General features: G+C 46.5%; 2 protein-coding genes across 2 annotated transcripts; both read right to left on the bottom strand.

Moving 5' to 3' along the window:
* Window positions 1-10,629: 10,629 nt before the first annotated feature.
* Window positions 10,630-14,236, bottom strand: LOC147374966 (platelet-activating factor receptor-like). Its single transcript, XM_086378448.1, has 2 exons — window positions 14,097-14,236; window positions 10,630-13,550 (listed from the first exon to the last, which is right to left on the bottom strand). The coding sequence occupies exon 2, from the start codon at window positions 13,541-13,543 to the stop codon at window positions 12,539-12,541; it is 1,005 nt and encodes a 334-aa protein (XP_086234574.1). The 5' UTR covers window positions 13,544-13,550; window positions 14,097-14,236; the 3' UTR covers window positions 10,630-12,538.
* Window positions 14,237-17,607: 3,371 nt separating this feature from the next.
* Window positions 17,608-21,749, bottom strand: TMEM35B (transmembrane protein 35B). Its single transcript, XM_086378462.1, has 3 exons — window positions 20,749-21,749; window positions 19,121-19,301; window positions 17,608-18,166 (listed from the first exon to the last, which is right to left on the bottom strand). The coding sequence occupies exons 1-3, from the start codon at window positions 21,040-21,042 to the stop codon at window positions 18,069-18,071; spliced, it is 573 nt and encodes a 190-aa protein (XP_086234588.1). The 5' UTR covers window positions 21,043-21,749; the 3' UTR covers window positions 17,608-18,068.
* Window positions 21,750-22,362: the final 613 nt, after the last annotated feature.

Consider the following 22,362-nt stretch of genomic DNA (forward strand, 5'->3'; position numbering starts at 1 on the left):
ATGTCCAATCTGCTGTTGAGTCCATCCAATGAGGTCTTAATTTCAGGTCCTAGAATGTTTATTTTATTCCTTTTCTTTCTTTTTTAATGTCGTAGTTTTTTAAAGTAAAGAAATTCAGATTAGTTTTCGTTTTTCTTGGCAAATAGTGATAGCTGGGGGGTTTAGACAAAGGTGGGCTATAGTCTCAACTTGGAAGTCCCGGCTATGACCAGTCATAGACAATCACAGTCCTCATCAGCAGGTACTGTCAGAAGGGACTCTCCCTTCTAACAACATTCTCTGTTTCATTTGCAGTGGAAATATGTGAGCACTTCTTTTAGCAGAGGATATAAGCTACTATCCCTGTTTGTTTAACCCTGTCTTAATAACAACAGCCTTTTCAGAATGGTCACTCACCTGAGTCAGCCAGAGAGAGGAACCTGTTTTTTTCAGTACATCCTCTGGTTTTAGTTAAAATTCATAATGTAGAAGATCAGTTATAATACAAAATCTCAAACATCTCCACTTCTGACATTGTGCTAACAATAAGTTTCTTCTTACTGTTACATTCCAGCTTCTCTGTTTCATGTTGAAAAATACTGGGATATAATTCATTTTTACATATCCAAATTTCCTAGTCAATATTCAGCTTCAGTGTCTGTCCTGAGTGTGACCAGTGTTTAGATGCTACGTTTTATATTCCATTATATTATACTTGGGCTTCCTTGGTGGCTCAGCTGGTAAAGAATCCGCCTGCAATGTGGGAGACCTGGGTTGGATCCCTGGGTTGGGAAGATCCCCTGGAGAAGGGAATGGCTACGTACTCCAATATTCTGGCCTGGAGAATTCCATGGACTGTATAGTCCATGGGGTCTCAAAGAGTCGGACATGACTGAGTGACTTTCACTTTCATATTACACTTTATTCCTACAGCACTATAGAAGCAAATCTATGCAAAGAAGTCCAAATTAAAAACAAAATTTTCAAACTGAGCGTTTAATGTTCAACCACTAGATTCATCACAATTGCAAGAATTAGCACCACCGTCTATTGACACCTTTCCATTTTCAAGTATTTTTAAATTTTTTATTTGCTCATTTATTTGGCTGCCTGAGGTCTTAGTTTGCATACAAAGGAAGGTCTGTCTAGTCAAGGCTATGGTCTTTCCAGTGGTCATGTATGGATGTGAGAGTTGGACTATAAAGAAAACTGAGCACCAAAGAATTGGTGCTTTTGAACTGTGGTGTTGGAGAAGGCTCTTGAGAGTCCCTTGGACTGCAAGAAGATCCAACCAGTCCATCCTAATGGAAATCAGTCCTGGGTGTTCATTGGAAGGACTGATGCTGAAGCTGAAACTCCAATACTTTGGCCACCTGATGCAAACAGCTGACTCATTAGTAAAGATCCTGATGCTGGGTAAGATTGAGGGCAGGAGGAGAAGGGGACAACAGAATATGAGATGGTTGGATGGCACCACTGACTCAATGGACATGAGTTTGGGTGGGCTCCGGGAGTTGGTGATGGACAGGGAGGCCTGGCGTGCTGCAGCTCATGGGGTTGCAAAGAGCCGGACACAACTGAGCGACTGAACTGAACTGAGGTCTTAGTTGTGTCATGTAGGATCTTTTATTGCAGCACGTAGAATCCCCAGAACACAGGCTTAGCTGTTCTGCAGCATATTGGGTCTTACTTTCCCAATTAGGGATCAAACACTTGTCCCCTGCATTGCAAAGCAGATTTTTAACCACTGGACTACCAGGAAAGTCCAATATCCAAGTATTAGAAGAGACACCTTATGGGTGCTGTCTCATCCTTTACATCTGAGTAAAATTGATCATATGAAGGGGCAGTACTTTGCCAAGGTCCTGTATCTGGAACATGGTAAAGGTGGGATTCTATCCTGCTGCTGCTGCTGCTAAGTTGCTTCAGTCGTGTCCAACTCTGAGTGACCCCATAGATGACAGCTGACCAGGCTCCCCCATCCCTGGGATTCTCCAGGCAAGAACACTGCAGTGGGTTGCCGTTTCCCTCTCCAATGCATGAAAGTGAAAAGTGAAAGTGAAGTTGCTTAGTCATGTCCGACTCTTAGCGACCCAATGGACTGCAGCCCACCAGGCTCCTCCATCCCTGGGATTCTCCGGGCAAGAGTACTGGAGTGGGCTGCCATTTCCTTCTCCAGTGCATGAAAGTGAAAAGTGAAAGTGAATTTGCTCAGTCGTGTCCGACTCCTAGCAACCCCATGGACTGCAGCCCACCAGGCTCCTCCGTCCATGGGATTTTCCAGGCAAGAGTATTGGAGTGGGGTGCCATTGCCTTCTCCCGGGATTCTATCCTAGGTCTCTCTAACGCCAGATCCCATGCTTTTCCTCATCTGTATCCCATGCTTCTGTCATGCCTTAATTTCCAAGAAAAATTTAACAATCCAAGCAAAATAATTTGAATGTATTGGAATATTAGATTTTGTATTTTCTTCCAAATCATAGTAATATATCATTTTTTTTCCTCAGTTGGCGCTTTTACAAAGACAGTTTGCTTATATGGCTTATGCCTTCCCTATGTAAACTGCTGCCAGTTTTGAATTTTCAACCCCAGCTCTGATTATCTCTGATGCTCCAAGACAGAAGCCTTGACAGGCTACAACTAAGGTTATTTGACTCATCATTTTGTGTGCCAGAGGCCGATAAATTATTTGATGATAGACTTTTCCTATGTTGTTTCCATCAGTGTTGAAATGCTAATGACTCTTTCTTCCCCAAAAAATTACTATGGTAAAACTTTATTCTGTAACACTAATTGCTCATGTTTACTGATAGATTTGCTTCTAGCAAGAGATTAATTGTTTTACTTTTATATATAGGTTTTTGACTGGGTGAAATTTGATATGTGAATTCTGCTTGTTAACTGTTATTCTGTTAAAAAAAAAATCCCAAGGGTTGCCTATATTACCTTCTCTCTATTGTTCTCAAATCAATCATTGGATTCCTGTTTGAGAATTCTAATTCTCCACTGAAAATGTCTATTTTTAATACATTTTGTCCTTATTTTCCTCTATTTTCTTTAATCGTTTTAATTAATTTTAAATATTTAAAGTCTTTGTCTTATACTCCAACACCTAGATCATTTATGGATCCATTTCTATTTTCTGTTTATTCTCTTGATCAGTTTCATTTTCCTACCTCTTTGCATTCCTAGTAACTTTATTGTATGCCAGACATTGTCTGTAAAAGACATGTAGAAGCTCTGTATGGTATCTCCCATCATAGAAAATTCCATCTTTTATCTCTTAGGCAGACAGGATAAGGGACTGATCACCTCAATCCAGCCAGAAGTTAACTAAGACAGAACTGGGTGACAGTTTTAGTATGATTCAGCCCACTTACAATTCATTTCTGCTTTCAGGGTGGTGTTTCTCTGGATTTTGACCAAGAGTCCAGAGGCTCTCTGTCTCCTCAACCCTGAAAGACCTGCCGGAGATTCAGCTCTGCCCTTTAAGACTCTGCACCTAGCCCTTTAGCCTCTTTTTCTACTTTCTATTTACCCTAACGTCTTCTAAGTCTGGAAACTTTCTTGAGAGGAATATCAGCAATGTTTTTACATCAGGCCTCATTCTTCTAGTTGGACTTTGTGTCCCAAGCATCTCAAGATTATGAGAGACTTTGCTCGGGCTTTTGGAAGCACTCATCCTAGCTTTCCAGCCTTTCATACTCAAACTCTGAACTCAGAAAATATCCTATAGTTATAACCAGCATGTTTTAGAGATCCCAACTTTTCACAACAGCCCCACTTAACTGCCAAAAGACTTGTGGTTCTTTTTTCTACCAGCAGAAGCTCTTTGCATGAGTCAAGCTCAATTCATGCATAGAATGAGCAAATGCCCAGGGAAGAAAATACCCAGTGACTATCTATTTCTGCTTTATTGACTATGCCAAAACCTTTGACTGTGTGGATCACAATAATCTGTGGAAAATTCTGAAAGAGATGGGAATACCAGACCACCTGATCTGCCTCTTGAGAAACCTATATGCAGGTCAGGAAGCAACAGTTAGAACTGGACATGGAACAACAGACTGGTTCCAAATAGGGAAAGGAGTACGTCATGGCTGTATATTGTCACCCTGCTTATTTAACTTCTATGCAGAGTACATCATGAGAAATGCTGGGCTGGAAGAAGCACAAGCTGGAATCAAGATTGCTGGGAGAAATATCAATAACCTCAGATATGCAGATGACACCACCCTTATGGCAGAAAGTGAAGAGGAACTGAAAAGCCTCTTGATGAAAGTGAAAGAGGAGAGTGAAAAAGTTGGCTTAAAACTCAACATTCAGAAAACGAAGATCATGGCATCTGGTCCCATCACTTCATGGGAAATAGATGGGGAAACAAAGGAAACAGTGACAGACTTTATTTTCTTGGGCTCCAAAATCACTGCAGATGGTGGCTGCAGCCGTGAAATTAAAAGACATTTGCTCCTTGGAAGAAAAGCTATGAAAAACCAAACAGCATATTAAAAAGCAGAGACATTACTCTGCCAACAAAGTTCTGTATAGTCAAAGCTATGGTTTTTCCAGTAGCCGCGTATGGATGTGAGAGTTAGATCATAAAGAGAGCTGAGTGTTGGAGAATTAATGCTTTTGAACTGTGGTGTTGGAGAAGATTCTTGAGGGTCCCTTGGATACCTAGGAGATCAAACCAGTCAATCCTAAACGAAATCAGTCCTGAATATTCATTGGAAAGACTGATGCTGAAGTTCCAATACTTTAGCCACCTGAGGCAAAGAACTGACTCACTGGAAAAGACCCTGATGCTGGGGAAGATTAAGGGCAGGAGGAGAAGGGGATGACAGACGATAAGGTGGTTGGATGGCATCACCGACTTGATGGACGTGAGTTTGAGCCAGCTCCGGGAGTTGGTGACAGACAGGAAAGCCTGGCATGCTACAGTCCACAGGGTCGCAAAGAGTCGAACACAACTGAATGACTGAACTCAACTGAACTGATAGTTTCAAGTTGTTCTGATAGCAGTGACATTTTTTGGAGTAATTCAGGTTATACACAATATTTTCTGGAAATTCCCAAAGATGGAATACATTGATGAAATACAACAGATATGACCTCAGTGTCACTTTCAGACACATGGTAGAAACCTCAACTAAATGACATTAATTATATTTAATTTAAGATATATACCAGAAAAATTAAATGAAACAATTAAAATTCTCCAATGAAAAACAAACCATACTCATTGATGGAAAAATATATTAATTTTAAATAGGTATTACCAAGTTACTTGATTTATACTATTGCTTGTTAATTAAAAATGTTAGAAGGCAATGGCACCCCACTCCAGTACTCTTGCCTGGAAAATCCCATGGATGGAGGAGCCTCGTAGGCTGCAGTCCATGGGGTCGCTAAGAGTCAGACACGACTGAGCAACTTCACTTTCACTTTTCACTTTCATGCATTGGAGAAGAAAATGGCAACCCACTCCAGTGTTCTTGCCTGGAGAATCCCAGGGACAGTGAGCCTGGTGGGCTGCCATCTATGGGGTCGCACAGAGTCGGACATGACTAAAGTGACTTAGCAGCAGTAAAAGTTTATAGAAACAGCTGACTAGTTCAGTATTAAAACTAAAACATATTTCTATCAGTTCAGTTGAGTTCAGTCACTTAGTCATGTCTGACTCTTTGCAACCCCATGGACTGCAGCACGCCAGGCCTCCTTATCCGTCACCAACTCCTGGAGTTGACCCAAACTCATGTCCATTGAGTCGGTGATGCCATCCAACCACCTCATCCTCTGTTGTCCCCTTCTCCTCCTGCCTTCAATCTTTCCCAGCAATGGGGTCTTTTCAAAATAGTCAGTTCTTCGCATCAGGTGGCCAAAGTATTGGAGTTTCAGCTTCAACATCAGTCCTTCCAATGAATATTCAGGACTGATTTCCTTTAAGATGGATTGGTTAGATCTCCTTGCAGTCCAAGGGACTCTCAAGAGTCTTCTCCAACACCACAGTTCAAAAACATCCATTTTTTGGCACTCAGCTTTCTTTATAGTCCAACTCTCACATCCATACATGACCACTGGAAAAACCATAGCCTAGACTAGACAGACCTTTGTTGGGAAAGTAATGTCTCTGCTTTTGAATATGCTGTCTAGCTTGGTCATAACTTTCCTTCCAAGGAGTAAGCGTCTTTTAATTTCATGGCTGCAGTCACCATCTGCAGTGATTTTGGAGCCCCAAAAAATTAAAGTCAGCCACTGTTTCCCCATCTATTTCCCATGAAGTGATGGGACCAGATGCCATGATCTTCGTTTTCTGAATGTTGAGTTTTAAGCCAACTTTTTCACTCTCCTCTTTCACTTTCATCAAGAGGCTCTTTAGTTCTTCTTTGCTTTCTTCCATAAGGGTGGTGTCATCTGCATATCTGAGGTTATTAATATTTCTCCTGGAAATCTTGATTCCAGCTTGTGCTTCATCCAGTCCAGCATTTCTCATGATGTACTCTGCATAGAAGTTAAATAAGCAGGGTGACAATATACAGCCATGACGTACTCCTTTTCCTATTTGAAACCAGTCTGTTGTTCCATGTCCAGTTCTCACTGTTTCTTCCTGACCTGCATACAAATTTCTCAAGAGGCAGATCAGGTGGTCTGGTATTCTCATCTCTTTCAGAATTTTCCACAGTTTATTGTGATCCACACAGTCAAAGGCTTTGGCATAGTCAATAAAGCAGAAATAGATGTGTTTCTGGAACTCTCTTGCTTTTTCAATGATCCAACGGATGTTGGCAATTTGATCCCTGGTTCCTCTGCTTTTTCTAAACCCAGCTTGGACATCCGGAAGTTCACGGTTCATGTACTGTTGAAGCCTAGCTTGGAGAATTTTGAGCATTACTTCACTAGTGTGTGAAATGAGTGCAATTGTGCGGTAGTTTGAGCATTCTTTGGCATTGCCTTTCTTCGGGATTGGAATGAAAACTGACCTTTTCCAGTCCTGTGGCCACTGCTGAGTTTTCCAAATTTGCTGGCATATTGAGTGCAACAGTTTCACAGCATCATCTTTTAGGATTTGAAATAGCTCAACTAGAATTCTATCACCTCCACTAGCTTTGTTTGTAGTGATGCTTCCTAAGGCCCACTTGACTTTGCATCCCAGGATGTCTGGCTCTAGGTGAGTGGTCACACCATCATGGTTATCTGAGTCATGAAGATATTTTTTGTACAGTTCTTCTGTGTATTCTTGTCACCTTGTCTTAATATCTTTGCTTCTGTTAGGTCCATACCATCTCTGTCCTTTATTGTGCCCATCTTTGCATGAAATGTTCCCTTGGTATCTCTAATTTTCTTGAAGAGATCTCTAGTCTTTCTCATTCTATTGTCTTCCTCTATTTCTTTGCACTGATCGCTGAGGAAGGCTTTCTTAGCTCTCCTTGCTATTCTTTGGAACTCTTCATTCAAATGGGTGTATCTTTCCTTTCTCCTTTGCTTTTTGCTTCTCTTCTTTTCACAGCTATTTGTATGGCCTCCTCATACAGCCATTTTGCTTTTTTTTGCAAAAATGTATTTCTATTTCTATACATATCAGAAAATGGTTTTTTGAAATTAAAAAACACGGCATGTGAAATATACAACCATAATGAGATCTCACTAAAATATAAGGCAGTTAGAACAATGAAAGGAAAATATTTGTCTGACAATGAATAAGATTCAGACCAATAATCTCAAAACAAATTTCTATAGAGGCTACTTTGTGGCCACTGTAGATTGAGTTATAACCCTGATTGAAGAAAGAGCTGAAGAAATTTAGCAACAAGGTGTCCTTTTCTGTTATTTTAAAATTAAATTTTATTATTGAAATTTTTGAAAAAAACTCAAGAATTTCTGTGTGAGAATAGAAATGGCTTGAAGAAATGGTAAAAAATTATAGTAACACATATAATGAAATTAAAGTAACATATTTTCTGTAATAATAATTTATTAAATACCACCCAAATATAATATTTAAACATAATATGTAGAATTAAATTCAATCGTCTTTGATAATTTGCTGACTTTCAATCTTGAAAAACCACAGCTTGTCAAGATAGATGGATGAAACACATTTTATTTAACAATGTGTTTGCTTAATTAATTTGCTTAATTTTGGCTTAGCAGTAATAGAATCCACTAGCAACGCAGGAGATGCAGGAGACATGGGTTCAATCCCAGCATCAGGAAGATGCCCTGGAAGAGGAAATGGCAAGCCACTCCAGTATACTTGCCCAGAAAATCCCATGGACAGAAAAGTCTGGCAGGCTACAGTCTGGGTCACAGAAAGTCAGACAGGAATGAGCACACACACTTTCATTGCTTGCTTAATTTATAACTTGCAAATATTTAGACATATAATATGTGGGCCTCCATCTATACTTTTGCCCAGGATCCCACAAAGGCTAGGGACGAGCATGAACCCAGCAGCCCAACCAGTACATTTCAGAACTAGACTGGTGCTCAGTAAGAATTAGAGGTGAGGAAGTATGCTTTAATGATCACATTAGCGGACTTCCCTGGTGGTCCAGTGGTTAAAGAATCCACCTGCAAACGCAGGGGACATGGGACCCATCCTGGGTCCAGGAAGATTCCACATACCGCAGGCAGCTAAGCCCAGGCACAGCAAATACCAAAGCCTGCACACTCTAGGGCCTGTAAGCCATAACTAGTGAGCTCCTGTGCCAACAACTACTCAAACCTGCGCATGCCCTAGAGTAGGTGCTCCACAACAAGAGAAGCCCCCGCAAGAAGAAGCCCGTGCACCGCAACTAGAGAAGATCCCCTGCTCGCCACAACTAGAGAAAGCCTGCACACAGCAGCCAGGGCAGCCAAAAAAATATTTTAAATGTTAAAAAAAAAAAAAAAGATAGCATTAAGGCCAGATGGTGGTCATGTGCTACACCAGTGGCAGAATAGTACTGGGAGAGTCCTAGAATGACAGTTCTGGGAAGAAGGTCCCAGTCCCTGAAGCTGGAATGTAGTCCGTGGAGCTGGTTTCAGGGCCAGTGAAGGACAGCTGCAGCCACAGGGGCACCTAGGGGACCCAAGGGGAAACGCTATATTCCCACTAAGTCTAGAAGAAAGGCTAATAGATGGCAAGGCAAAGAATCAGCTGCAGAGAGCACACCTGGGGCCAGGGCCTGAGGACAAGAGAGAAACCAGCTGAAGTCTGGCAGGCTTCCCTACAGAGGTGGAAGGAGCAGGTGGGGCCTGGTCTCCAGGGTAGGACTCAGGAAGAGCAAGCAGGGTCACAGAGGATGCGGGGCTGGCTGAGGGACTCTAAGCAGGTGTTTGCAGAGCCCAAGGGGTTGGATCCAGAGACCTGGACAGTAACTGAATTGAGGGAAAGAGCAGGGGTCAGTAGAGAAGGGAAACTTTCTTCTGAGTCAGGAGCAGCTTCTCTGCACCACATGTGCACCCCACAGCCACAGGGTGTGGCCTGGGTGGGTCGGGGTGAGAGTTGCGCATTTCTGGCTTCACTAGAGGGACAGGGGCCTAGGGCATACTGAAAACATGCGCTAGACGCCACCAGCTTCTGGAAACAGTTGGCAGAGTTTTTCCTAGATCCTAGAGAAAGTGGGTGTCCAGCATCTAATCAAGGACCAACCTGGGCTCCTTCTTTTTCATCCTGGTTTGAGAGTGGGTCTTAGGTCAAATTCTTGAAGGTTTAGAATAAATAAGGCAACCAAGAATCCAAAAGGATTGACAATGCAAAGCAGTCTAGTCTCTCTTATCCCTCAGGCTCTTTGCCTCTGGGTTATCTCCCCAAGTTCCCACTCCTCTGAGTCAGCAGGGAGAGAATTCCAACACACAGTAACTCCAGACAGATGCCTTCTTTCCATTGTGCCTGACCTCCCAGAGGCAATCGACTCTCAAGTTCTTTTTCCCTAGGTCGGACAAATAAGACTAAGTTAGACATCTCCCAAAGGAAACTACTTCACTAAGGGAAAAGTCACATCAAAAGCAAGATAGTACAAGACCACAGGGATGGATGATGCCACAGGGAATCATTTTTTATTTGGACAAAATAAAATTCAGCCTCAGGAGATTCAGCTGGCTCTAGTGTGGACACAGGATCATTTCTCAGACTCAGCTTTGCACAGTCCCTGGGGATGAGCAATTCATTCCACCAAAGCAAGTGAATTCATGATGTGGGCTCAAGCTGTTTCTGCTGGCCTTGGCCTGAGATGATGGTTAGTGTTGCATGGAATGAGCCAACGAAACTCCCAGGGAAGAAGGATGACAATTACTGCAGACCTACCAGTGGGTATTTGGGCTCTTGCTTAATTCCTCCAGTGAGAAAGACAGGGTAAAGTTTGGCTAGTGCAAGGTCTCAGGTGATACCCTTTCTCTTCCTACTCCTGCCCCAGACAGGTTTCAAACAAATATGGAGGAGACTGAGAAGCCTTCTAGGAACAAGAACAAATTAACTATGCTCACAGTTGAAATACAGACAGAAGTCCAGAGAGGCAAGTGAAAATATCCATTTCTAGTGAGGGTGTGGTAAAACAGGGAGTGTTACAAAGTTGTTGATTGGTATGTAATTGGTACCCCATTTTTGGAGGCAATTTGGTGATGTGATTAAACAACTTAAGTGCACATACATACTCCTTGACATAGCAATTTCATTGCCAGGGATTTATTCTATAGATTTACAAGTATGCAAAGATTTGTGGACAGCGACACTCATTGCATCATTGTTTATCACAGTAAAACAGTAGAAACAAATGCCCATTAACAGGGGGACCAATTGAGTAAAATAAATACTTTGCATTTATTTAAAAAATGAGGTTGATCGATATGTGCTGATATTAACAGATGTACAAAATATATTAAATGAGGAAAGCACAGAAAAGCCTTGTACTACTATCCCATTTGTGGATTTTTGGAGGAAATTGACTATACATATATTTGTACTGAAATAGAAAACCTCTGGAAAGATATACACTACAAGAAACTGTGAACAGTGGTTACCACTGGGGGACCTTTATTTTCTATTTTGCATTTTTCTCTAGTACTTTGAATTTATTTTTATGAATGTGTATTACTTTTAAAATGCAAAAGAAAACATTTAAATAAGGAATAAAGGACCAATGAAAGGTAATTTATCAAAAATAAAAGAAGAAATTTCTCAAATTTACTATTAGAAGGCAAATTCAGTAATAGGACTGGAAGTCAGTAAGACATGGTGGCTGATCGGTGAACTTGTCCTGACCCAGCTGACTTGGCAACGTGAATATGCTGCCCTCACTCATTAAACTCGAGACCCAAGCAGTCTTGCTATGGAGCCCCCAGTAACATGGCTGAAGAGAGGGAGAGGTTCCCTTTCCCACTTGAAGCCAACTGCTAAGTCATCAAGGCACAAGGAGAGAAAGAACCAGAGGCCAGAACCATTGGCAGGGATTTGCACCGACAGTCTCTCTGCTCAGCTGAAGCTGAAGGCAGCAAGTCTGGCCAATCCCTCTCCCAGGTAATAGCAGGATGGATATCCAGCTTGGTTATCACCAAGTCTTGGCCCTGGAATCTTGGCACATTGGAGGTGATGGACGAGTTGCAGATAATCAGCAACAGCAAAAGGAAGCAATCATCAGTACTCAGTCAGGAATGCAACTGGGTAATATAAGCTTAGAGAATCCCAGAAACACTTGAAGAAAATCTGAGACTGGAGTGTCTGAATGAGTCCTTGGGCATTTTAAGCTAGTGATATTCACGTTTCATGCATTCATCTGACATACTGAAGTGCTACTACGTGCAAAGAACAGTAGCAAGCAGTAAATAAGGCAAACATGGAATTCATTAAGTTGAATTGGATAAAAATAAAACTGCCACTATTCAACCTTTCTGGGTCTATAAAAATGGCACTTTCTTATGGATCAACATAAACACATTCTGAAAAGAGAAAGAACTACAGGCAGAAAAACTAAGAAAAAAAAAAAAGGAAAGAACTACCCAGTTAATTGATTGCAATTATGGAAAGACCTGTTAGGGAGCAATCATATCTAATCCAGTCTAGGGTATGGCGTATGTGGTGCTGATCAAGAAAACTTCCACCTTTGAGGAGGTGATAATGAAAAGGAATTAATGAAGGAGACCGAGGGACAGCATTCCTGGCAATCAATTCCAAAGGCCTTGAAGGGCAGGAAACTGGTCTGTTCCAGGGACTGATAATGTGACTCAACCCACGGGGACGGGCAGACGTGGTAGAGAAGAGGGAAGATGCAGATGAGAGGATGCGGAGAGTGAAGCTGGAGCCAGTCAGGCCTTGGAGGACCTTTTAAGGACTTTGGGGTTTATCCCAAGAGATTTTAAAAACAATGGCATACTATGCGTATCCAAACAATGGTAAAGTCTAGGGAACTTTCGGCTTACAAAGTTTTCCCCCTTTTGGCAGAGCCTGGAGGTCTACAGTTACAGGCGGCTAGTCTGTGGCTGTGTCAGAATTGGAATCCACGTCCTTGCAAAGAGCTTCCACCACCCAGGACTCGGCTGGGAGGGTGGCAAGGGTGAAGCAGGCAGTGGGCCAGGGACCCTTCTAGGAAGAGGCCAAGGAGGCCGAGTGCGCCCCAGATGCCCCCACCCCCAGACGGCAGCTCAGCGCCCAGCAGTCCTGGCGGAAGCGGCGCACCGAAAAGCAGTAGATGAGAGGGTCCAGGCAGCTGTTGAGACTCAGCAACGCCAGGCTGAGGGTGTGCAGGACGTCGAGCGTGGAGGTGGCCCGGCATCCGCCGCCTTCGCGGCTCGCGGCGACCTCCTGCCCCGTTACCCAGGGCGCCAGCAGCAGGTGGTAGGGCGCCAGGCAGAGGGCGAAGACCAGCAGGAGCCCCAACACCATCGTCCTGGCCGCGCGCCGGTGCGCACCGGCGCGGGCTGGGCCCGGGCCCGAGGGCGCGGCGAGCGCCCGCGCCAGGCTCACGTAGGCCGCGAGCACCAGCAGGAAGGCGGCGGTGAAGAAGGCCACGGTGGTGTAGGCCAGGCCGGCGCGCGCCCAGCCGCGCTCCAGGCAGCGAGAGGCGCCGCCCGGCCCGGGGCTCAGCGCGTGCGGGGCGGCCAGCGAGGGTGCGGCGCAGGCCAGGCCTGCCAGCCAGGCGGCGGCGCACGCGGCGCGGGCCGGGCCGCGGCGGCGGAGGGCCGAGCGGGCGGCCGCCTTGGGCCCGGGCCGGTGCACGGAGCTGCAGCGGCACACGCTGATGAGCGCCGCGAAGGCCACGGCCGCGTAGGTGGACACATAGTAGGCGGCCCCGGCTGCGCGGCAGGCGGCCTCCGGGAAGGGCCAGTGGGCCGGGCCCAGGTAGTAGGTGAGCCACAGCGGCAGCGTGAGCGTGAAGAGCACGTCGGCCAGGGCCAGGTTGAGCAGGTAGAGACGAAGGGCCTGGCCCAGGCGCCTGCCGCTGCGGACGAACACCGCCAGGGCCGCCACATTGGCTGGCAGCCCCAGGCCCAGCGCCAAGGCATAGGCCGCAGGCACCACAATGAAGCGAGCAGGGTCGTCCCAGGGTCTGCAGCCGCCAACACCCAGGTCCCCCACGCTCCTGTTCATCTCGGACCTTGTATAGCAAGAGGAAGAGAGGTCATTGTGGAAGCCAGCCGCACAAGAAGCCCTCCACCCCGCCTTTCCTCGCCAGACCCCAGTCCTCTCTTCCAAAATCCGTGGTGGGAGGAGACCAGAAGCCGGGAAGCCCCTGTGAGGGGCTGAGGAATTAGTTCCGCCGGTGCCCGCTGGAGGTGGAGCAGAGGGGACTACAGAGTTAGTAGAATGAGCTTGGTGAAAGATGTGGGAAATGAGGGCGGGTCAGGAATCCCAGACAGCTTGGAAATTTTTCACCTTGGCGACTGGGAAGGTGGAAGTGCCCCCTTATAGGTGGAGTAGGGCTCCACTTCGTGGGGCACCGGCATGTGCATCAAGCCCCAGCAAGGCTGAGCCAACAGGAAGTCAGAGAAACCAGGGTGGAATACAGACTCCTTCCCCGAAAAAGCCCAAGCCTCCAGCTCCAGTGCCATCCAGGTCAGTAGGGGAGAGGCATGGATGGAGTTACGGCCGTAGGATGCAGTGACCCAGGCGACAGGCCCCTGCACAGTGACCTTGGACTTACCTTGGTGAATGTCCTCTCTGGGGCTTGCCTGGAGCACCTTGGGCAGGGCTGAAAAGCTTTCACATCTCAGGCTTTCCAGCCTGTTTCCTTCCCCCTCGTCTTTTGACCACAAAGAAGTCCAGGGTCTGATTTGGAACTTTGGACAGCAAAGCAAAAGAGCACAGGCCCAGAAATCAGGCAGATTCTAGATACACATATTTATCTGCCATGTGACCTTGGGCAAATTACTCAGCTTCACGGAGCCTGTCTTCTCTGCTGTAAAATGGAGATTAAAATACCTACCTCACAGGGTTGTTCGGAGGATTATGAGAAAACATAAGTAAAACTCTGAGCACTGGCTGACACTGGGGAGATACTTCATAACCATTAGCTCCCTTCCCCTCTAGGCAGCACACAGATAAATGTGTGCACTCACACAGGCACACACACAGTGTTAGAGACAGACACCTCAGTCAAACAGCACAAAGACATCTGGGCGTACTGCCCCTCTCTCCAAGGGGGGATACGGGCACAAGCCCATGTCCTGTTCCTATTTTTGGCACACATACCCTAGGATATCCCAAAACTTGGTTCCTCCAATACCAAAATTTGTACTTCTGCCTTTGAGCTTTGCAGGCTCATCCTTTCTGGGATCCTGAATGAGTCTATTCCTTTCTCCCCCTCTCTCTAGGCTCTGTCCACCAAGTCTCTGTCCCTCCATTTCCCCACTCTGAACGTCTCCCTGCCATCCCACCAGATCACTCCTACCTCTTGCTGCTCTGGCTGCTACAGCTCTCTCTGGGGCCCGGGGTCTAAGGAGCTGAGACAGAGCAGAATCCACTCCCACCCACACATCCTAGACCCTCCCATCAACCAACTAATCCTGGACAGGACATGAAGAATGGGAGCAACAGCTGGAGGGGCGGGGTCCACCTGTGGCAGCTATGAGTGGGGTGTGTGGGATGCGGCCAGAGCCCCAAAGGAAAGGAGTATGCAAGGCCTGGGGGCACAGGGAGGGAGATAAAACCGTATAAGGAAGGCCTTGCTGCTGAATGTCATTCTGCTGACCTGACCAATGCTTTGGCTGTGGTTTGGGGAGGAGGGTGCCATTTCCTAAGGCCTGGCTTCTCCTCCAACTGAGGCAGCATTGCTAAAGCTGAAGATACTCCTGCTGCTGTCAATCCCAACTACTCCTCCATACCAGCTGGCCAGCCTACTTCTCCAGCACCCAGCCTTTCCTGCAGCTGCTGGTTGGGCCCTAGAGTCAAGCTTGCAGGGCCTTGTAGCTTCTAATCAGCTTACAGGCCAGGCCTTGGTAAACAGGAGCCTTCAATCTAATGCCAGCTGTGAGAGATTTTACTCAAAGTCCCGGCTGGAGACAGGCTGGCTGTGGAATCCTGGAAGGGGTGGAGATGGGAAGAGGCCGGGCTCCTAGGGTGTCCAGGCTCTACTTTCAAGAGTCAAAATATCCATGCAGAGGGGCAATTCTGGGAAGCAATGCAGATTTAATTACGTTGGACTGATCATCCCATTTACCTTAAAGTTGAAGAGCAGGGGTACCACGCCTGCCCACTTCTGACTTTGGCAGCTGGTGCGGTGGGAAGTGTTGGGTTCTGGAGTCAATCAAGCCTTAATTCTAGTCTCAGCACTGACACGTGGGCACTTAAGCTTTCTGAATCCACTTTCCCATCTGTAGAACTGCTATTTAATAACAGCATTTACTGAGCACTTATTATGTGCAGGCACTATTGTAAGCACTTTAACTCACTAAGTCTTCACAGCAACTCTATAAAAATCTTTGCCATTATTATCCATATTAAGTGGTAAGAGGCACTACCTACTCTCTCCCTTCTCTTGCTGACCACTTGACCAGTGTGGGTAAATCTTAACTAGTCTAAGTCCATCATGGGAATTCCATTCCCCATGCCAGTGATTGGTGTAAGAATGGAAATATGACATAATTCTGCAGAGTGGGATATGAGGGAAACCTAGGGGTCTTCTAAAAGAGCTTTCCTCTCTCTTTTCATCATGGTATATTATATGCAAATGTGTTGTCTGGAGCTGCTGCAGCTATTTTATAACCCTGATGTCAGTAGTCAATAAATTGAAAGAAGCAGAGGACAAAGTTGAAAGAATATCAGTCTGGTGTCATCGTAAAAAGCAGCCAAAATATGCAACATTGAAACTGAAGCTATGTTATCTCTAGACCTCCCATAACAGAAAAAGTTTCCTTATTGTTTTGACACTCTGTATATGTAGAGGGTTTCCCAGATGGCTCAGCAGGTGAAGAAACTGCCTGCAATGTAGGAGACACAAGTGTGATCCCCAAGTTGGGAAGATCCGCCAGAGAAGGAAATGGCAACCCACTCCAGTGTTCTTGCCTGGAGAATTCCATGGACAGAGGAGCCTTGCAGGCTACAGTCCTTGGGGTCACAAAGAGTCAAACAGGACTGAGCAGCACCAGCATACGTAGTATGCATATATATACACATACACACACACCTACTATAGATAGATTGCATCACTGTGTTTTCAGACACCAGACCTAAGAGTGCCAGTTTGCCTGAGGTTCCCAGCTTGTCAGTGTCAGAGCAGAAATTACCGTTCTATAGTGAAGATGAAATGGAGTAATATACACTTCTTTTCTTTTACTTTTACTTCTTTTACTTCTGTGGGCTAGCAAAAGCCACTGTCCCTACCCCCAAAAGCAAGCTGTAGGCTGTGGCTAGAGTATTTGTATAAATAAATGAACTTTTTTCTTCATTATTTTCCTTGATAGGAAGCACATCATTTCCCTACCTAGGTGAAGGCGGTTGGGGATATGACAGTAGGCACCTTAACATGGTCACTGGCCTTTGAGAACTGTCTTACACGCCCGCTTCTGACTCCCTAGGGCTTCTGCGATTCATCCCCGGTTTCCGGCACTGCTTTAACACACTGCTTTAACAACACCTTTTGGAGTTGGCTGTCCCCTGCCTCTACATAGATGTCCAAGGAGCACTGCACTGAGTGCCCTGGCGGTTTCAGATCCTGTAAAATGATGACTCAATGCCCATTTTTGTTAGCTTTGTGACTCTAAAGTGCATGAGATAAAAAGGAATGGGAGGGATTATCTCATGTGGCTCAGCAGGCAAAAGCAAGTATTCTTAATATTCTGCCATACTCAGTGTGTAAATTCTAAGCTTATAATAAAATCTTAAAAACACGCATGCCTTTTGAATCAGCACCCTCGCTTCAAAGGAAAGAAAATAAGTATGTAGAGGTGATTCACTGTGAGGTTTACAATAGCTAAAAAAATCGGGAACAATCCAAATGTTCCTAGTGGGGGCCTTTATAAATACATCACACTGAAGCCTTACAATGGAATACTACGCAGCCATTAACGTCAATGAGATAAAACAGACGTGGAATGGTGATCACACTGCACCCTTACAATGGAATACTACGCAACCATTAACATCAATGAGATAAAATAGACATGGAATGGTGTTAGTTAGTGTGTTAGGTTTAGAAAGCAAGGAAAATAAAGTAGTACATATAGTCTCATTTTCATTAAAAATATATCCGAATAAAGACACATGAAAAAGTTGGGAGGTACAGTTATACAAAGGAATTGAAAGTATCAATAGTTATTTGGGGGCATTAAAAGTTTGGGTCATTTAAATTTACTTTCACATGACATGAGGAACGCTAAGAGTATGTAACATGGACTCTTCAAAAAAAAGAGCAGTAAAGTGTCCAAGAGAAAGCAGGGCCAGGTAGACCACATGTCTACTTCAGAAAGCAGAGCCAGGTAGACCAGATGTCTACTTCAACACTGGCCACCCTTGACTGTATGGGTAACAAGGTGACATTCTGTGTTCCACCATGTTTCTGCTTTGACAGTGATATGGCCTGAAGGGACAAGAGATACTCTACTCCCAGGATTCCTTGAATGGACTTGGAGACTTCTTCCTAGTGGGTCTGGACATCTTTTCTGGTTTGGACTTAGAGCTAGCAGATATCCAGCAGCAGCAGGAGCCCCAGGCAGACGATGGCTGGGACGCAGGTGTTCAGTGACTCTTTTAGAGACACCAAAGTGAAGATAGCCCCTAGAATGGAAAATGAGGTTCCTGAGGCTCCCAGGGAATGCCTGGGAGATCCAGGAGATCAGAACCCTCCAGCCAAGGTTGACTCATTCGAGCTTAAGCCCTCTCTTGAACACCATCCCCCTCCCCACATACACACACCCTAAACTAGCTGCTCTCAACCCTCTGATCCCCCAGAAAAAGCAGAACCAGAAATCAGAAGTTTCTTAAACTAACACAGCCCCTCTCAGGTGGCAAGAAAGAAAACAGGAACAATCCAACCAAACAGGGCATGGAGTGAGTAGGTGGGCATTTTCTGAAGGATCAGATTGCTCCTGATCCTTCTCCTTTCTCAACCCCAGTGAAGGGAAGGGAAGGCCCAGGGACTGGTGGTGGATATGGTGGGGAAGAGCTCAAAATGGGGCAAGCTGCGGAGATGGAAAGAAAGCCTAGAAGAAGGGCAGGAGCGCCAGCAGCAAGGGTGACACAAAGCCAGGGGATACAGAAGAGCCTGAAGATGTCTGGCCTTTGAAGCAGCAGCTGTCTTTGTACACTGGCAGTTCCTGTGGGGAGAGCTACTGAAAGGGGGCCCTCCAGGAATCATCCGCCTTTCTGTTCAGGGGGCCCGGCTTTCTTGCTGTTCCACCTGCCAGACACATGAGTCTGGTGGCAGCTGCTACTTCCTCCCCTCATCTCAGGGTAGGGGGTGAAGAGAAAGGGGTAGGGGCTTTTAGGTTCCAATATATCCTTATGACAGAAATATCATGCAGCCAATAGAACTGCTGACAATTGTTATAGTGTAAGTTTTAAAAGCACCTATCCTAGTCTGAAGACCATGGAAACTGCAAGTGAGCAGAAAGTGCTTCTGGTTCCAGAGAAAAAAGCGTGGCAACAGTAAAGTGAGCAGTCAGATTTTTTCCTCCCGCAGAAGTCCCCATTTCACCAGCCCGGTTGCACACCCCTCCCCCACCCCCTTACCCATCATGAGCAGCGTCAAAATCAAGTTACTCATCTCTTGCAGCATCGGTGGGCCCAGGACCAGCAACAGCCCAGCCAGCAGTTCCAGCCAGCCCACAGCCACTTGGTAGCTCATGGGATCTGGCTGGTAGCCGAACACCTTCAGCGGAAACACCTCAGCGAACTGCACGAACAGGGCTTTCTAGAGGTGGCAGGGAAGGCCTGTCAGCCACAGTCACCAAGGATCCATTTCCCAGATGCTCTGCAGGGGCATTCTGTGCCAGCACCCTTAACTCCCCCAGCAAAGGAGCTACTATTCTAGGCCAGGGCCAGGGCTGACCTCAGCCAGCCTGGAAAGGAGAGGGCCTCCCTGAGGGGCCGAGCTTTGGCATCAGAAAACACTTTATGCTCCAAAAAGGGCTGGATGGTGGTACACAGATGGACGAACTTTCTCACCAGATTACAACCCAGCCCCAGATTCCAGGAAGAGAAGCTAGGCTTGGCCCCTCTCATCTAGTGCCAAGGCTTGGGAACTTCATGACTTCTCTTTCCTTCTGCCTGGCCTGGTTTCTCTTCAGGCTACTACGCAAGGGAGTATTTGGAGATGAGGAAGGGGATGGAAAGAGAGATTGTACTGTTCATTAAACAGGTTCTACTGAATATCATATGCTGGGACCTGGATCTCACTGCAGCAGACAGGAGGTTGAGGGGTTCAGAGTGACTCAACTCTCTGACTCAAACTCTGTCCTGAGCGACATGACTTCACCTGGACCCTTAGGGTGGCTTTTTCCTGCTCCCCAACCTCAGTTCTACCTCCCCTACTCAGGGCTCTAAGGAAGAAACTCTAAGCCGTCAGGCTCTGAGGATGTTTCCCCAAACAACCCACCCTAAGCCAGGCCAAACGGGGGCAGGGGCGGGGAGGTGGGAAGTACTTTGTCTAGAAAATCTGGCTGGTTTAAGGGGCTGGGTGGATTGGTGGGCAGAAAGACATGTCAGCATTCCCGAGTGGAACTAGACAGGAAGCCGAAGGGCGACTTCTAGGCCTCCCTCCTGGCCCCAGGAAGGATTCCGGATTCTAAGTTCAGTTCAGTTCAGCTGCTCAGTCGCCTCCGACTCTCTGCGACCCCACGGACGGCAGCACGCCAGGCTTCCCTAAGGTAGTTGAAGGTCTAAAGTTTGGGTCCTGCTTCCTGACTAGCTGTGTAAACTTTAGCAGAAACACTCCACCTTCAGGGCAAGTTTCCTATTTTGTCAAGGGGGGATTAGTTAAACCTCTGCCTCGAGAACTTTCCGAGAACTCAAGCAAACGAAGGAGGGCAGCAAGGGAGCTCGGTCCTACTCCCTCCCGCAAAGGGTCCCCGAGCATTCCTCTTCCGGCTCTAGATTTGCCTGGAAGGGGATACCCGATGGGAAGGGGATGGCAGAGAACTCGCAGGAACTCCCCAGGCCAGTGCCCACGTGTACCGGAGAGCTGGCCGCTCTCCCCCAGCGCTAGCTCCGTCTAGCCCGAAGGCAGGCGGGTCCGCGGGGCGCGGGTAGGCGGGGCGGGGGCCGGCCGGGCACCTGGGTAACGGCCGGGGTTGCAGCCCCCGCTGCCGCGCGGTCGATCCTCCCGCCCGAACGCCCTCCGCCCACGCCGCGCCGCTCACCATCTGCTCCGACACCGGAGCCGAGATCTGCTCCGAGAGCTTGGCCGCCCCCGTGAGCGCGAAGAAGCTGCCCAGCAGCACGCGCAGAGCGGTGAGCGGGAGCGCCATGGCCGCGCAGGCATGCGGGCCGCGCCCGCCCCGGGGTGGGCGCCGCCGAAAACCCGCCCCCTGCCGCCCGGGCGTTGCCTCTCTCCCCGGGCGGCCGGAAGACCTCGCCTCCCAGCGGGGCTGCCTCCCTCCCTCGGCCCGGCACCGGCTGCCAGAAGAGGCACCGCAGGGGCAGGGCATCCCCATCTCACAGCTGGGGACACTGACGCCCGCTTGCTCTTAACTGACACTAAACAGTCCCTTCTGAATTCAGGGAAAGTTTCCCAGCCAATATGGACAGAGCAGAAGAATCAAACACGGGTATCTGGACGTGGCTTGCAAAAGAGCTCCATTTGGGTCAAAAAACGGTGGGGCAGGGAGTCGCTCTTGCCCCTGCCCCTGCCACGCTAGCTTGGCGATCGGAGCTGTCACCTAACCTCAGCGGGCCCCAGTGGTGTCCTCATCTGAAATGAGGATAGCGCAGTATCAGTCCTGAGATACAGCACAACGCCTGACACAAAGAATTATTTGTAAATTATTTGTGAAATTATTAGGAATAAATCAATTGCTAGTGATTATAAAATAAGCTGTTTCTTAACTTTGCCTGAAATATATTTTCGCTCTAATATCTCTCAGTTGAAATTCCAATGTGAAAGGTGTTTGAAAATTCAGCTATGTGCAGCGGTGGGTAGAGGCGTTTGCACTGAACAAAACCTTGCAGTCCACTCCTGGCCCATTTTCTTTTACCGAAATCTATCTAAACCTGGATGAGAAAACTATGACGAATTTAGAAAGTGCTTTTTTTTTTTTTTTCTAACTAACCCCCACCCCCAGCTAACAATGCTTGTTTACATTTTTTAGTATTTTAAAAAATTTAAGGTAGCTTTCATGACACTTGAAAATATATGAAATTCATATTACAGTGTTCATAAATAAGTAGTTTAATTGAACCACAGTTTGTGTATTGTCTACCACTCCATTTGTGATGCAACAAGAGAACTGAGTAGTTCCCACCATATTGCCTGCAAAACCTAACATATTCACGACCTGGCCTCTTACGAGAAAGGTTCGCTAAGCCAGGTCTAGAGAGCTGAGAGGCCCCTAACAGGGGTCTCAAATTCTCCTGCTGCTTCCATTTCCTGTTAGCCAAGCTGCTTGGATCTGGTCTTCTATCTACCCACAACCGGCTGGCTGAAGACTGAAATGTCCCATGTGTTTCTAAAGGCCAAGCAGTTTCAACATCCAAGTGTGTTAGCTATTACATTATAAACTGGGCCTTTTGCTGAGTCCCTTTGCTGTCCACCTGAAACTATCACAACACTGACAACACTGTTAACTGGCTATTCCCCAACAAAAAATAAAAAGTTAAAAAAAAAAACACCAACCAAAAAAAACAAAAACAAACCGGGCCTTTCATTACCTACATCTTTGTCACTAATCCAAATGACTGATCCATCAATAAAATAGCTAAGTTCTCTACCTTGGACTATTAAAATTATATATAGTTATGTATAAATGTGTAATTAT

This window comes from Bos grunniens, chromosome 3 (genome assembly GCF_055505025.1).
Source record: "Bos grunniens cultivar Pamir isolate PY7600 chromosome 3, Bosgru_T2T1.0, whole genome shotgun sequence".
NCBI classification, from domain to species: Eukaryota; Metazoa; Chordata; class Mammalia; order Artiodactyla; family Bovidae; genus Bos; species Bos grunniens.

What these genes read in the sequence shown, in the direction of transcription:
- TMEM35B (XM_086378462.1), bottom strand. Translation starts at nt 21,042, where the DNA reads ATGGGGATGCCCTGCCCCTGCGGTGCCTCTTCTGGCAGCCGGTGCCGG. An exon ending in CTCCGGTGTCGGAGCAGATG is followed by an intron (nt 19,302 to 20,748) that starts GTGAGCGGCGCG and finishes TGCCACCTCTAG; the next exon opens with AAAGCCCTGTTCGTGCAGTT. An exon ending in TTTGACGCTGCTCATGATGG is followed by an intron (nt 18,167 to 19,120) that starts GTAAGGGGGTGG and finishes TTTCCATTCTAG; the next exon opens with GGGCTATCTTCACTTTGGTG.
- LOC147374966 (XM_086378448.1), bottom strand. Translation starts at nt 13,543, where the DNA reads ATGAACAGGAGCGTGGGGGACCTGGGTGTTGGCGGCTGCAGACCCTGG.